The 16809-nt window shown below is 46.4% G+C and overlaps 1 protein-coding gene across 1 annotated transcript in view; it reads left to right on the forward strand.

Annotated features, from left to right (window-relative positions):
* The window catches only part of CLSTN2 (calsyntenin 2), a 672110-nt gene that overhangs the window by 566746 nt on the left and 88555 nt on the right, over positions 1–16809 (forward strand). The window contains exon 8 of the mRNA XM_021071127.1: positions 4264–4385. Within this exon, the coding sequence (XP_020926786.1) occupies positions 4264–4385 (122 nt within the window). The remainder of the gene's footprint in view (positions 1–4263; positions 4386–16809) is intronic.

Consider the following 16809-nt stretch of genomic DNA (forward strand, 5'->3'; position numbering starts at 1 on the left):
CGTGGTACATGGAGGTTCCCAGTCTAGGGGTCCAATCAGAGGTGTAGCTGCCGGCCTACGCGAGAGCCACAGCAACGCAGGATCCGAGCCACGTCTGCGACCTACACCACAGCTCACAGCAACTCCGGATCCCTAACCCACTGAGCAAGGGCAGGGATCAAACCTGCAACCTCATGGTTCCTAGTCGGATTCGTCAACCACTGCACCACGACGGGAACTCCACAGAAGGCTTTTATTAGCTAGACCAGAAAATCACATGCTTGCACTTTTCTGGTGAGAAATTGGTCCCAGGTCCCCACCTGACTAGTGATATGAGTTAAGCTGTGTGTCTGGGAGCAGAGGAAACAAAGTTAGGTGGCTGCCTAGCAATGGCTCTACCACAAGGCTATCATGTGGCGCACTTGTCTCCCTCCCACCCATCTCTGTTGGCCCTTATCTTCCCATTCCTGGTGAGCCACATTCTTTCCTGCCCTCTCTCAGAAACTCTTCTCCCCATGCACATCTGCTCCTCCTGAAGAATCCCCTCTTCCTGGCAAGCAGCCCTCTCACTAGTTCTGAGTTTTGTCTGAATGGTGCATGCCACAGGAAGTGCTGGCTACTTTGATACAATGCTTTCCAAGACAGAGGGGCCAACCTGGCCCACCATTCACCGGATGACAGAGGCAAAGGTGCCAGCCTGGTAGTGAGTGCCTGGATGGCCCCCAGCCTGCTGGGAAAGGAAGGGGCTCTCCCACGCTCCCAGAGATGCCTAGAAAACCATTCAGAGGAACTGAGGTTGTCTGAGGTAGAGCGGAGGTGGGAAACTCACTCCCCACTGCCTGTCGGCTGAGCTGCAAACACTCTTACATTTGTTCCAGGTTGGTGTCGGAACAGAGCCCAGGAGAACACTGGGCAGGTTTGACTCACTTTCTGGGAGTTTAGGGTGCATGAAAGCTGGGCCTGACTCTTGCTCAGGGCGGCTCTGAAGGCAAGAAGCTGATGGGGTGAGGAAAGAGAGGCTGCCCTACTACAATCTGACGGAAAACAGATGTTTTTGTTCTTCTTCCTATCAACCAATTTGGCATCCAGAAATGGTTAAGGCTAGAGCCAAGAGGGCTGCCGTCCAGGAAGAGGGGATCCCACAGGAGGAGCTGGTGTTGGGAGGAGGGCTGCTGCGGGAGGGCAGGAGCTGCAAGGAATCATGAAAGGCATCCATCATGCAAATCATCAAAGGAAGCATGAGAAGCATCACTTACACGAGGGATGGAGAGGTAAGGGCCAAAAAAGGTGGGGTTGGAGCTGGCATGAATGTCCTGGCCATCCAGAAAGGGACTGAGTCACTTACTGATAAATTCCTACATAAAGAGCATAACAGGCCCTTTCTTACTGAAGGTGTAGGGATTGAGGTGGTGGGGCGAGGAGAGAAGGGCTGAAAGTAAAGTGTGTGTTTGTGTGTGTGTGTGTGTGTGTGTGTGTGTGTGTAATTTATTCATTTATTTGGGCCCAAATAGATGCATGTACCTGCAACATGAAGAAGTTTCCAGTCCAGGGATCAAACCTGCACCAGAGCATTGACCTGAGCCACAGCAGTGACAACACCAGATCCATAACACGCTAAGCCACCAGGGAACTCCTGGAAGTATATTTTATCAAGGTCCAAACCGACTTCCATGGCCATGGGTTCCACGGCCTCTCCAAAACTCAGCATAGGAGGCAACCATGAAGGGGGCCATAGGTAGACCCCCACATGACAGGCTATTCGACATCCCTGGGAAAATGACAACATCCACTGGCTCTTTCTTATCTGCCTTTCTTGCCCCTGAACATGACTGGAGCTGGGAGGAGGCTGGGGGTTGGGGCAGTGGAACAAGAAGAGTAAAAGATCACATCTTCCTCCTCCTTTCTCCATTGGTGGCCCCAAGCCATGGGGCAAGGCTGAGTGCAAAGAGGAGAAGATCTTTTAACTGATGAGACACTGGTGTTTGTTATGGAGAGAACTCTTCCAGACTATTTTAATATCTGAAAGTGGCCAGAAGAATTTAGGGTCTGCCAGAGATGTGGGCAAAGAGAGGGAGGGGAGCTGCCATGGAGAACACTGATGGACAGGAAAAGAAGTGGAGCTGGTTCCTGAGTGTAACATGTCATCAGCACATGAGAGAACCAGTTACCCTGGCATGGGTGGTGACCCCAGGGATCCAGCTAACAGAGGGCAGGGGAAGGAGGAACCTCTGGAGGGAGACTGGAGGATGCTGTAGATCTCCCCATGAGGTCTGTCTTTTCATTATTCTTCCACCTCCTCACCACAACCTCTCCTGATTCCAAGTGAAACTAAAGGGGAGAAGTCTTCTTTCTATATCTTCCCGAGAGTTATCAACAGAAACTATAGGAAATCAAGCAATAGTGAGGGAGACAAGAAATATTTAGTAAATCCTCATAACCGGGCCTGGGTATATCATCAATATAAAGGCAGAGTGGTCACCTGAACATTGGTCTTGGCCCACCCTGCCACACTTGGCAACTGACCGTTCCCCTTCCTTCCATTCTTTGGCTGCATCCTGAAGAATGGTAATCCCTTTGTGAAAATAGCATCTGACACCACTTTGTTATGTTGTCATGGTTCTGAGGCAGTGTAATTGTCCTTATAATAACTAAGAGTCATTGAGCATCTGTTCTGGGCAGATGCTTTACACACATTTCCTCATTGTATCAATGAAGATGCTTTCAGTTACAAGGAACAGGAAGTGTAGATAAAACTGATAGCAGATGATTGAAAAGTCAAAATAATAAAGGGACTATGGGGTTCTTGTAACTAAAAATGGCCAGATATATGAAAGCTTCAGGTAAAGTTTGATCAAGTTCCTAGAACCTTTTCTCTGTAGTGTTTCACATCTGCTGCCATTATATGTATCAATTTTATGTTAGCAGATATGGCTGCAGCAGCTTCAAGTTTCCCAGTTATATATTACAACTTCTAGAGAGGGGCAGGAGTCTCTTCTATTTGCTTTCTGCTAAAAGAGAGAGAGTTCTTTCCCAGAACCACTCAGAAAAGCTCCAGAATACTGGTCTGAATTGAGTCCCTTTCCTGAAGAAGCTTCATGGCTAGGAGAATGGCCTGCACTTCTGCACTTGGGCTTGGGTCCTGAACTAGTCAGTGAAGTAGGGGATTTGCATGAGCCTATTTGGCAGAAACCAGTTAGAGTCCCTGCCTAGAAGTGGGATCAGTATTGATTCCTCCCACTCATACCTGTATAGAATGAACAAGAATCCATCATAATATCCTAGTCTCAGAATACATTAGGATAATCCAGCATCCCCGTCATAATACAGTTAAGGGAACTGAGGTTCTGAGAGGCTGAATAACTTTCCTAACATCATCCAGAGATACAGCTCCACCCAAAGTCTGCCTCAATCTAGGGCCTATGCTCTTTCTGCTGTACTTGGTTATCTGCTCATTCACCCAATATTATGGGGCTTGGGCATTATATTAGATTTCTGCATGCACTACCATGTAGTACATGCATTCTCTTGAGTATTGGTCAAAGAACAGCTCCTCTTCCCAATGGCTGTTATTCTGTGGCTCTTAGGACATCATGGCTGGGACCCTGGCCATGAGATTTTCTAAGCAGGAAAGGAAGTTTTTTAATCAGGGGAGGAAAAAAGTCCCATCTGTTGTCTGTATAAGAGGAAAGAGGTATTTATCCATTGCTCTGGAAAGTCAGGGAACTGTGTCTAATGCTAGAAAATCAGTCTGTCCTCTCCTCCCAGCAACTAAAAGGGGAGCAGCTTTCCTTACCTGCACACAGGTTGGGCGGAGCAGGAGATCTTCCCTGTGGTTCCCGTTGTCAAGCCTGATGAAATAAAGCCCAGAACTCTAGGAGAAGCCACCTCTGTTAAAGAAGCCCAGAGTGGATGATGCGATTGTCAGAGAGCCCTCTTGACCCTCCCGCAAATATATGTATTAAAAAAAAAAAAAGAACCTGTGAGCCTGCATAATTTTATCCAGCATCTGATGCAGTATCTGAATATGTTAGGTTGGTATTTAAAGCCCAAATTGTTTCTCAGCAGAAGCCTGGCATTGGCTTTCTTGAATCTTCCTCTTCCATTTCAGAGCACTCCATCATGTGTGTTCTAGAACTGTTCATTAGATCCAATCGTAAAAGAGAAAACTAGAAGGCCTGTTTCTTTGTTTTCTGCCATGTGCTAAGTGATGAAACAGGAAGACTCTCTGGCGGAGGCTGGCACAAGGATTCTGGCCCCCCTCAAATCCTCTTTCTGCTTTTTCAGAAATGAACCGGCATCACTACGCCCTGTACGTGCACAACTGCCGGCTCGTCTTTCTCTTGCGCAAAGATTTCGACCAGGCAGATACCTTCCGCCCCGCGGAGTTCCATTGGAAGCTGGACCAGGTACGGCAATCACTGCGCACCTGCCCTTGATCCCCCTGCCCAGGGATGGTTGGTGTGGTCCAGGGGTGACGGCAGTGGGCAGGGACCTCTAGGTTCCAGTCATTTGCTGATTTGCAGGAAAAATCAGCTCAGGGAGACAGGCAGCAATATTAAAGACAGGATGGAAGGTGCTGCCTTATAGACCAAGCAGAGGTGGCCAGGGCCACACTTCCCAGCTGGACTCCCACCCATCAGTGGACCTGCCAGTGTGGGTCTTATCCACTTGCTCCATGTGGAGCTCCTGGGAATCTGATCCCCTTGATCCCCAGGCCCAGTTTCTGATCTTTGTTAGCACGTCTTTATGTCATAAATGCTCTGTGTCTCCTTTTTGCTGTCCTGCTATCTCCTTTGGGTGACAGTGCAGCCTTGCTTTTGGTGACACAGGTTGAGAACAGGGTCCAGGGGACTTTGAAGTCATCCATAACACTGTGCCCTGTGAGCAGTGCCTGTTCTTTTCTGAAGTGGGAAAATCTCTGACTTGCTTCAGAGCCTCACAACTTGTGATCACAACGGCCACTGGCATTCTTGTCAAGGACACATGAAGTATCAGGTTTGAATCAAAAGCTTTGAAGTGTCTATTTCTGAGGGTTTTGCCGGGCTGAGGTTGTGGAGATGGTACTTCTCTGGGTGGCTGTGCCACTGAAGAAGTCTCAGTGCAGCAAGCCTAGAGTTGGCCTTTGCTCAGATTTGAAGAGGGGGGCATGAATATTGTTCAATGGTTTTACATTTTCAAGAGGGAGAGTGACAGCAGGTGGAAGAGAGGGTTGTAGAATGGGTGCTGCTTAATGAAGCAGATGAAATGATGCTCCTTCTACTGCCTGGGGCCCCAGCATCTCTCTTTGCTTTCTTTATTCCCAACTCATATGCTGAGAGCTTCTGGGGCCCTCAGTCTTCTGTCCTCCTTCCAAAATCTCTGTGCGTGCTACCCGCCTCACTGGGTCTAGGGCTGAATATTTCATAATCCTTTCCTTTCTCTCCTTATTACTTCTGTCTACCCCACTCTCTTCCTTTTCTGTTTAAGCTCCTGTGCCCCCAGTGGGGCTCATCTCAGAGTGAGTCGCTGGGAAGCATGCCAGAAGGAACTCATTTCCACTGAGATGGAAATGATTGCTACCCCATCCCCTCCCCACAGAAGTACTGACATAGGCTCCTTAAAAGAGAGATTCATTAACCTCGGGAAATATCTCAATGGTGGAACATCAGGTAGTGTGACAAGGTCAGAGATGCCAGGGTGATGGGAATGATGTTTGAGGAAGCCCAGTGGCAACTGTTTAATCCATTGCCAGTAAATCCCATTCTGCTGGACCCCAGGCTTTTGGAAATACAGCATCTGAATATGTCCCTCTGAATTAGGAATTCTGGGTCTTGCAGAAACTGTGTTATCTTGACTTTATTTGATTTCCCGGCAACCTGTCAGCTACCTTCTAAAGTGCCATATGGCTTATATGGAATGTTTTAAGTACATAATGTGAATTGAGGTGAATTAAAATACAATCCATGTTGTGAGGGTTTTTAATAAAAACATTGCTATACTGGCCGAGATCATTATAGATGCCCTGCAGCATTTTCTGTGATGAGATTGAGAAGCACTGATACAGGCAAATGAAGTCACAGGGTTTAGAATTTAAAATAGATGAGGAAGGAATTCTGATTCTACAGATAAAGATACACTGGGTCTAGGAATTCTGAAATCTGTTCCCAATGTAGTCAGTTTAAGGAGGGGCTGAGAATCACTGAAGAATACCTTCCATGATACTCTGATCTCATTTCATCCCATTCCTGGGTGCCTGCTTTGTGCCAGGCTCGCTGCGTGAGTGGCACATTCTCATCTCTGCCCCAGTCTCAGCCTCATACCAGTGGTTGATATGAGGCAGGAGATCACAGTCCAGCAACTCACACAGGTCACACAGCAAACCATGGCTAGGACCTACTTTTTCCATTATATTATACTGCATCTTTGGTGGCTTGCTAATTAAAATTGAAAAGGGTTTCATTTTCTAATTTAACATAATTTGAATTTACAGATTGGAATCATGCAGAATGCAAATTGTTTATAGTCTTGATGAATCACTATGAAATTGTCAGATCTTCACTTTGCTCAAGCTCTGTCTTCCTTGTCTTAGTCAGTCTGGGCTGTCATAACTAAATACCATAGTCTGGGTGGCTTAAACAACATGCATTTATTTCTCACAGTTCTAGAGGCTGGGAAGTCCAAGGTCAAGGTGCTGGCCAGTTCTGTCCCGCAATGAGAGCCCTCTTCCTGGCTGTAGACTGCAACTTTCTCCCTGTGTCCTCACATGGTGGAAAGAACTCAACTATACTTTCCTCTTCTCATCAGGCACAAGCCCTGTTGGATCGGGCCCCACCCTTGTTACCTCATTTAAGCTTCATTACCTCCTATGGCCCCATCTCCAAATGCAGCCATGTTGGGGCTTAGGGCTTCAACATATGGATTTTGCCTGAACATAATCGGGTCTATAGCATTCTTCTACTAAAGAAATTAACATTTAACTTAAGGCTGCCTATTGATGATCAGAAGCCCCAGCTCACTTGAATGGTTTCCCTCCCTCTGAAAGGAGCCACCATGGCCATGATATGGAAAACCTCCACCATACACGTGATAGCCATCCAGTGGTACATGCAGATCAGCCCAGATTCCTCTGTCCTCTATTCAATTCCCTGTGTAGATAGAAACTTACCAGAAGTTTCTTGGATGTAAATCACTTGATGCCCAAACTGTGTATACCTGATGAAGTCTCCTCCCTCAGGAAGCCATCCTGGGTCACCCCCTGAGTAGTTTGCCTCTCCTTTTTGCCCCCAGACTTCATGTAATACTTACTGTACCCTAGTTACCCATTTGTCCTGCCTTTCTGCTCACTTTATGCTAAGATCCTGCAGGGCAGAACTGTGTCTTACTCTCTCCAACCCCAGTGCAAATTATAGCCCTGGGCATAAGCTTGGTTGGTGCCCAGTAAATGTTTGCATATCAGTGAATTATCCTGGAGATCAGAAGAAGGGAGAGAGGAAGTGAGGGAGGGAGAGATGAAAGAAGAGAAGAAAATGGAGATCTTTTAAAACCTCCTAGTGATTAATTGATCTTTTGATCCATTTTTATGGAGCATTTTTTTTTAATTCTAAAATTTCACCATTTTTCACTCTCTGGATCTCAAATATTCAGCTTTAATCCTGATCTATTCTTTCAAAGATCTTACCTAATTTACTGCCAGTAGCTCTGTAACTATTACAAAACTTTCTGGCCTTCACCAGAAAGGGCTCAAGCCAGTCTAATGTATTGTGTGTATTCAAATTCCTGACCCACCCTAGGGATTCTCTAGGAGTCCTAATAGCATAGTAAACCCTAGAAGCATAATAAATGCTCTCCTGCCTGATGAGACCTCATTAATTCTGAGCATAGACTGTGTGCCAGGCTCTGTACTAGATACTGGGATCAGCAGTTAAAATAAAGCCTCCAGTCTCTGGAAGTATCCACAATATTGGGTCAAACAAACACATAAATGAACAGTGTACGATCCTATGTAATAGATACTGGGACAGAATGCAGGGGGCCAGGTGTGGTGACTCTGTGGGAGCCCATTCTGGCGCACCTGCCATGGGCCTGTGGATAAGGTCTAGGAAAGCCTCCAGGAGGGCTGGGAGGACTAAGTCATATGGAGCCAAGCAGTCAGGCTGGCAGGGAGTGATCAAGAGGTCCATCTTCAGGAGACTGTAAGCTTTCTATGTGTCAGGGCATAAGAGCAGGGTGGAATGGGAAGACTTTGACAGTGGTATCAAACATGGACTTGTGGTCCACTCACCTACATGCAATAAAGCCAAGCTACTGACGCAGGTTGTGGGAAAGGAAAGTACAGCATTTACTGCAGGGCACCAAGCAAGGAGAATGGGCAGCTCATGCTCCAAAGACCCAAACTCCTCAATGTCTTTCAGGGAAAGGTTTTCACAGGCAGTGTGAGGGAGGGGACCTCAGGGTATATGATTAACTCATGAATAATTCTCGGGTTGGTTGGCATCAAAGTGAAGTTTCAAGCATCAGCAGCCTTCTGGTTTCAACCAGTCTGGGGTCTGCATGCTTTTGATCAGCAATTTTCAGTTGATGGGGGTCTGCTTCCTGTAAAAACAACTTGGGCATATGTGTCAGACCTTTCGATCTTTAAGAGAACTGGGAGTTGGGTGACTCTGCTCTGTGGCTGGTTTATAGTCTAAATTGTTACCAGTTTCCTCATCCAACAGCTATTCTTTGTTTAGACAGCTTCACGTTTCCTAAGCTTTAACTCTTGAGCTAGACTTTTGAGACTCAGGGAAGCCTGGGGGACTAAAGCAAAAGCATTTTACTTCAAAATACAGGGATACAGGGAATTGGTTATAGTTTCAGCAGGTGTTAGGACCCTTTTTGGAGAAGCAGGTGGGAATTAAATACCAAAAGCCACACCTGTGCCTTGCACCACAGCCATAACCAGATTCCTAGCAGTGACAGCACCCAATCCTTAACCCACTGAGCCACCAGGGAACTTCAAGAGGCTTTTATTTTATTATCGTATTGAGTTTGTAGTTTGTCCACAAAGAATGGGCCACAATCAAAGCATTTTGTTGCTCAATGGAAGACTGAGAATTTTGGTGATGTAAATGTGGGAAATACTAGTAGGATTTTCATAAAATACATCACATTTAAACAAATGTAACTCAGGTCAGGCCGTTCAGTGGGGCCAGTAGCAGGGGCTTCATTAGAATCAGGGTTTCCTCCTTTTTTTCTCCACAGCCAGGAGATCAGGCACATGAGGATGCTGCTTGTGAACATGGAATCCAGGGCATGATAGGCAGGCTGGCTTCCACATAGCTTTTCAGTCCTGTGTCCAGGAGTGTGGCTGTTGCCACAGAGGAGCTGACTATTTCCAAAAGCCCACCCCTTTGCCCCACACCTTAGAAGCCTTTGCCAGGGTATGTGGGCTGCCAGATAAATCCATTACTGGGCAGATCCAAGAAATGCCCCAGCAATCCACCATGTGCCTCCAAAAGGGATCATATCAATGAGGAGACTGTCACTTCAATGGGATTTTTACTTATGATGTCCAATGCAAATCCCTCAAGCCTGTAGTTAGTCATGTGCAAACTCAGACAGGAGCAGAGGAAAGGGCCCAGCTGCCAGCTCACACAGGAAAGGTTTATTAATTTACACCCTTCCCAGCTCTCCTATTATTTGGATATGGTTGACTCAGCATCACGAATTCTAATGATCTTCCCTTTGGACTTTCTGGTGCTGGAAGGGAGACCTCCTGATGCTTTACAGCATGTTTACTTATTGGAAGACACAACTTGAGTGACAGCCTTAACAGACCAGCAAGAGGACAGGTGCCCTGGGTTCAGGCAAGGGAAGAAAAAATGCATCTCCAAAAAAAAATTACAAGGAGCCCAGGAAGTGGAAGTGAGATCTGTTCTGTTGGCCATTGCCTTCTCTGTACTGGAACCTGGAACAGGCACCAGGAGGAAGAAAGAAGGTCGTGAACAACCCTGCCTCCAGAGCCCAGGGCCCTGCCCAGATTAAGCCCAGTTTAGGGTTACTGGGGAACATGCTCCTGCAAGAGTCCCAAACCCTAATAATTATGGGTAGGAGTAGCAGCCAAGGTGAGTGCAGATGCTTGGCTGGGTAAAGGTGGGTCTTCATTCAGACTCACCCACCACACAGCTCCAGGCCACATAAGAATCCAGGCTTGGTGCTTGCTGCACTTCCAATCAATCTTTCACAAGTGGGAAATTGGATTTCTACAGAAACTCTTCTAATTTTTAATATTTTATCATTTAGAAACATATCATCAGGAGTTCCCATTGTGGCTCAGCAGGTTAAGATCCCAGCATAATGTCCGTGAGGATACAGGTTCAATCCCTGGCCTTGCTCAGTGGGTTAAGGATCCAGCATTACTGCAAGCTATGGCATAGGTCACAGGTGTACCTTAGATCTGATGTTGCTGGGGCTGTGATGTAGGCCTGCAGCTACAGCTCTGATTCAACCCTAGCCTGGGAATTTCCATATGCCATAGGTATGTCCATAAAAAGTATTTTTAAAAAAATTTACTATCAGTATACCCCAGAAAACCCCAAACTGATGAACTAACATAGAAATCTGTTATCAGCTGGTAATATCCCTAGAGCCCCTGACAGAAGTGAAGGAAAAGTCACTGTAGAAGGACACAAAAAAACCAGAAAGAAAAAAGAGAGAAACAAAACAAAAGAAACATATCATCAGTCCAAATAAATGTTCTGTTATTTATAGTCTGGTCACTGATAAAAACAAACGAACGAACAAACCAAAAATGCCACTATCATTAGGACACAGGGAAACCACACCATAACATGAGGTTTGGATCTTCTTCCGTGAAGCCCACTTGTCCTTTCTAAGCATGTCCTGTCCTGGCCCCCTGCCCCCCACCCCCCACCCCATGGAGAATGCTGAGTTCCCTGCATCAGCAGGAAGAGGGGGCATGTCTAATCCCCAGTAGCTCCTCACCACACCAGAGGGAAGGGGCAGGTGTGAGTGGGGCAGGGTCTCTTAGACCCAGATGGTCTCCTTTCCTCCCACATAAAAGAGAGAATAAGTCACAGGCTTGTTTTCCGCCAGAAACAAATGACAGAGCCGGGATTTGAAACAAATGCTCACATTTGTCAGGCCAGTGCCTTTGCCCACTGAGTCTATTCTACTTGTATAGAAATCTAAAGCTCCTGGAAGAGGCTACATCCTTTATTCTAGGTGAGGAAAGAGTGTTCGAATGATGTAGAATCAGTTTATTCGCATCTGCTCTTTTACCACACTGGGAGTCAAATGGCTTATTCAATCATTATTATAGCCAAGTGCCAAGGAGTTAATTGGAGAATGGGCAGTCCAGTCCGGACCAGTCATCTTAATGAGCAGAATAATTGGGCATTGTCAGCAGTCTAATTCCTCAGTTAAAGACTAACTCTTGGATGCATTGGCTGTGCTGTCTCCCCACTCACTGTCCTGCCCTGTACACTGGCCGTTACGGTGACCTGCTTTCCTTTAGGAACGTGTGACCCAAGGAGAGAGAAGGGAAGAATGTCCAGAATCTCACTTGTCTCTCTTTTGGGCAGAATCTCAAGGGACTTTGTCTAAGATGCCAACTTGCAGAGTTGTTCTGAGTGGAGAGTGGAAGTGGGGAGAGTCACAAATACTTTATTTCTTTATTTCTCTGTAACATAAAAGGGCCACTTCTCTCAGAGTCCTTCTCCTTGCCTCTTCCCATCTCTAAGAACTGATGGACATGTGGTGGGAGATAGCATCTGTGGCTTTGTGGTGTTGGCAGAGAAGGGTCCTCAGACCTTCATAGGACACTCTCAGCCCTCGGTTGGGACTGCGCAGTGACCTGCTTCCCTGTTCTCTGGAAGGGGACTGCTGTCATGGTCAGCCCATTTGTTCTGTTTTCTCTAGAGAGTATGCCAACAGGCTGGCATCCTTCAACCCATTGCCTATGCTGTGTTCCCTCCACCTCCAAGCTCCTTTCCTAGCAGCCTTTCATCCTGCTGTACTGGTTACCTCCATGCCACAATACCTCACTTGGGCTCCTGAGGGTCCCCGGTGAGCCCCTCTGTGGTAGACAGAATAATGCCCACCTCCTAATCCCTGAAGTCTGTGAATAATTTACTGTATATTACAAAGAGTCTTTTCACATGTGATTTAATGAAAGATCCTGTACTAGGGAGATTATCCTGGGTTAGCTGAGTGGATCCAGTGTAACCACGACATTCCTTATGGGAGGGAGGCAGAAGGGTTAGAGCCAGAAAAGAGGTGACAGGAAGCAGAGGTCAGAATGCTGCTTGGCCTTGAGCCAAGGAATGCAGCTGCCTCTGCGAGCTGGACAAAATGAAGAAGAAACAGATTGTCCATGACAGCCCTCAGAAGGAACGCAGCCCTGCTGACAACTGATGGTAGCCCATTTCAGATTCCTGACCTCCAAAACTGAAAATAAAAAGATCTCTCTTAGTTATAACACAAAGGTTGAGGTTATTTCTTACAGCAGCAATAGAAGACACATATATCGTTCATGAGCCTTGGGGAGGCCACCTCCCATCTCCCTACACTTTATTGAGGTGACCCTGGGCCCAACTTCCCAGGCAGGATCAGAGACTCTGCTGTAGCCCCAGCTGTGTGGTGCCTCAGCTGCCTGTTTCCACAGAGCCCCGCCCCTTGGAGGTGTGACCCCAGGGGGGGAGGGAGGAAGAGGCACTGCCCTTCAAACATCCCCCATTCACAGCCTGCTCTGCTTTTCACCAAGCCTGCTTCCACACAAACCTCTGGACTAGCATCCCCAAGGGCAGATTTAGCCTTTCCTTCTGCCCTAAGCCATCTTTTTCCTCTGGCCTAAGGTGCTGGCGCCCTCACCAACCATCATAGGTGCGAAAGATACCTCTCTGCCTTTAGGGAAGAAATACCAAGTCCTTGATGCTTAGTTCTGAAAATGCTAAAACAGACTTAGAAAATCCTCTTTCCCTTGACAGAGCCTCACCTGGAAGCTTAAAATTGACAAAGCTGATACATGAATGAGTTTCTCCGGGTAATATCTGTCCTTGCCCTGAAGCACAGAACCTGCTTCACTGGAAGGTCTCCCCTGGAGTGCACACCTCACCCCACTGTGCTCTGGGCTTTGTGCCTTAAGGTTTGCTCCCAGGCGAGAGGAGCCGGCTGGATCCAGGGAACATGGTCCAGGAGCAGCAGCCTTACCACCCCAGGAGCACCCCTCACCCAGAGGGCACCAGAGCAGCTGGGTGTGGAGGTGGGGAGCATTTGCGGGTGTCCCTTGCAGTTGTTTTTTATACTCCTTACCCCCACATATACACAACCTTCTCCACTATCAAAATCCTGCATCAGATGGTACATTTATTACAATCAGTGAACCTGCATGGACATATCACTGTCACTCAAAGTCCATAGTTTACATTAGGATTTACTATTTGTATGTCCTATGGATTTTGAAAAATGTATAATGATATCTGTCCGTCATTATAGTATTACACAGAGGGTTTCAATGCCCTAAAAATCCTGTGTGCTCCACATATTCATCCTTCCCTCCTCTCTAATGGCTGACAACTGCTGATCCTTTTACTGTCTCCATAGTTTTTCTTTTTCCAGGATGTCATATAGTTGGAATCATACAGTGTATGGTCTTCTCAGATTAGCTCTTTTCACTTAGCAATATTCATTCAAGTTTCTTCCGTGTCTTTTCATGGTCAGGAGTCCGAGGGGAAGTCAGTCCCCACCCTCTGCAAGTCCCTGCCACAGCTGTGACCTTGACAATCCCCCTTGGACAGGCTTGTTCTCCTTCCCTGACTCCCTTTCCTGCTTCCTCTTTCCTCCTCCCTAGAACCAGCTCCCAGATGAACTCCCTGCTCTGGTTCACCCTGGTAGCACAGTAGAGGTTCTGATCTACAATGGGCAGTAGATCAAAAACAAACAGCCACTGCTATTATTCTTGGGAAAAAAGGGACTTCTGCAGAGTTCCAGGGACAGCATCAGCCCTCAAAGGAAGAAGTTACCAAGAGACCAAAGTGAAGTGAATGAAGGGAAGCAAGTTTAGTGAGGCGCCGATCAGTGCTGCCAGGTGTGAGTGGAGCTGAGCATGTGCCTAGGGAACAGTAAGAGCCAATGACAAATTCCATCTGTGTTGTACTAGAGACATCTCCACAAACCTGTTGAGGGTTTCCCTAGCTTTACTTATCAATACCTTCTGATCCTTTTGCTTGAAGAGCTGTTTTCTCAAGGCTTTCTTGGATTTCCTTTTACTCAAAGGATTTTCTTTAATTTGAAGAGACTGTGCCAAAGGAGAATCTAAACTCTTGGTGACTTGAGAGCTGCAGGAATGTCATTCTGTTACCAAACCAAAGTTGGGTCTCCTCACCTATGTGCTCTAAAGCCAATCTATTGACACCGGGTTGTGGTGAAGGAAAGTGCAATGTTTATTGCAGGGCGCCAAGCAAGGAGTCCACATAATGCTTAAGAGAACTGATTTTCCAGAGTTTCCATTGTGGCTCAGCGGGTTAAGAACCTGACTAGTCTCCATGAGGACGTGGGTTCCATCCCTGGCCTCGCTCAGTGGGTTAAGGATCTGGCATTGCTGCAAGTTGGCGGCATAGATCTCAGATGTGGCTCGGACCTAGCGTTGCTGTGGCTATGGCGTAGGCTGGCGGCTATGGCCTCAGTTGAACCCCTAGCTGGGGAACCTCCATATGCCATGAGTGCAGCCCTAAAAAGACAATAAATAAATTAATAAATAAAGGGGGAGAACCAAATTCCCTGTGGCTTTCAGGGAAATGTTTTTAAAGACAGGGTAAGGGGAGTTCCCGTCATGGTGCAGCAGAAATGAATCTCACTAGGAACTATGAGGTTGCAGGTTTGATCCCTGGCCTCACTCAGTGGGTTAAGGATCCGGTGTTTTCCCTGAGCTGTGGGGTAAGTTGCAGACACAGCTCAGATCTGGTGTTGCTGTGGCTGTGACATAGGCCGGCAGCAACAGCTCCGATTAGACCCCTAGCCTGGAAACTTCCATATGCTGCAGGTGTGGTCCTAAAAAGACAAAAGACAAAATAAATAAATAAATAAATAAATAAATAAATAAATAAAGACAGGGTAAGGGATGGGAGCTGTGGGGTGAGTGATCAGCTTCTGGACATTCTTCTGATTGGTTGGTGGTGGTAGAATCATGAGTCAGTATCATCAACCTTCCGATTCCAGCCTGTCTGGGGTCTCCATGGTTGTGGGCAGCATACATTTAACTCTTCCACATGGTGGGGGTTTTAGTATCTGTGAAACAGTTCAAGGGGCATTTCTCAAAGTATTATCTATAGCCCTTGAAGAGGAACTAAAGGTCTTTGACTTTGTTTAATGGCTAAACTGTTATTATTTTGTCTTGCTTGACTGTTTTCCTTTCTACATTTTCTCACTTCTCCAATTAAATTTATTCTTTGAAACCTGGGGAAGGCCTAGGAGGCTAAAGTTTTTCTACAGACAAGAGTCAGGCAGAAGACATGGGCAGAGCGGGTGGGTGGGGGTGGGAGCACGGGGTGTCTGTTCCAGGAAGGCCTCCTAGGGTCCTGTTTGGTTACAATTCTCTTTTTCTGCCACAGTCTTCCTGACCTTTCCCACTCTCATTCCAACTTGAATTAGGAGGCTATAGCACTGGTAAATTTAAACAAATCAAAGATGCTAATTATTCTATACCTTTCTCCCTTTGCTGGCAGACCTGGCTCCTTTCTGGTCTCTTTTCCCCAGATGAGCATCTGCTCAGTAATTCCTTTTGCTCCCGTGAAATCATTATTTATGTCTTACCCTGTACATCTGCCCAGAGGCAACAAATGCATTTTTTTTTCAGTAGACATCCTGTAACACATATTTTAAACCAGTGTCTCTCATTTTACTGTTAAAAAGAAGAAAACAATGTCAACACAATTACAAATGCTTAGTAAATCAAATCACCATTTTAGTAACAAGATGCTCAAGTCTTGGGGGTGGTCCCAGTGGAAGCAGCTTTAACTTGGTCACCACACTGGCTGTGCCTTGCTTCTGTCCTTCTAGGCTGCTTCAGGGATCAGGTACCAGTGGGAGGGAAGGGGGACGCCTCCTTGGCAGCAAACCCAAGTGTCTGCATTTGTTGTATGAAAGATATTTTTTCTCTCTGTCATTTTCATAGTATAGAAAGACAAGAAATTGGCAAAGTTGAAACCCAATATAAAAATGACACAGTCTAATGCTCACCCCTTCATTCAGGAGACACAAGGCAAAGCCACTGACCACCGTAAAGAGAAGGAGAATTGGACCGAACATGACTTTCATTCTCACTTTGCACCAGACCCTTTCTTTTAATCCTAACAGACATCTTGCAGTTTAGGCAAAACGCTCAGGTTAAAGATAAAGAATAGGAGACATAGCAGGGTGCTTTCCACATCTCTTATCTGATAAATGGAAGAACCTTGAATCTGACCTCAAGACATACATATACCAAGAGGGTCAAAGACACTATTGTTGACTTGGGAGAATTTATAACCTTAGTGAATACACAGAGTGATAAGAGTGAATCAATATCCAGGTGGATACCTAAGTGTTTAGAACAGGGCACGGGTGTCCAGTGAGAAACAGATTCCAAGCTCAGCTTATCAGGAATCATAGTTTGGTATCTTTTGAAGCAAAGGTCATTTTGCTCCTGAGATACAGTGGTGAGAGAGCTGTTAATTCCATAAAACAAGAGAAGGCAGTGGAGCTGACTTCTGAGGGAAGACCACTCCTCTGAGGATGTCTTGCAAAGCAACAACCCCAGAGGCCCTGAGCAGTGAGATTAATTTGCCTTAACTTCTCTGCTTCCTCTCATTCTCC

The sequence above is a fragment of the Sus scrofa genome, chromosome 13, assembly GCF_000003025.6.
Source record: "Sus scrofa isolate TJ Tabasco breed Duroc chromosome 13, Sscrofa11.1, whole genome shotgun sequence".
Lineage (NCBI taxonomy): Eukaryota > Metazoa > Chordata > Mammalia > Artiodactyla > Suidae > Sus > Sus scrofa.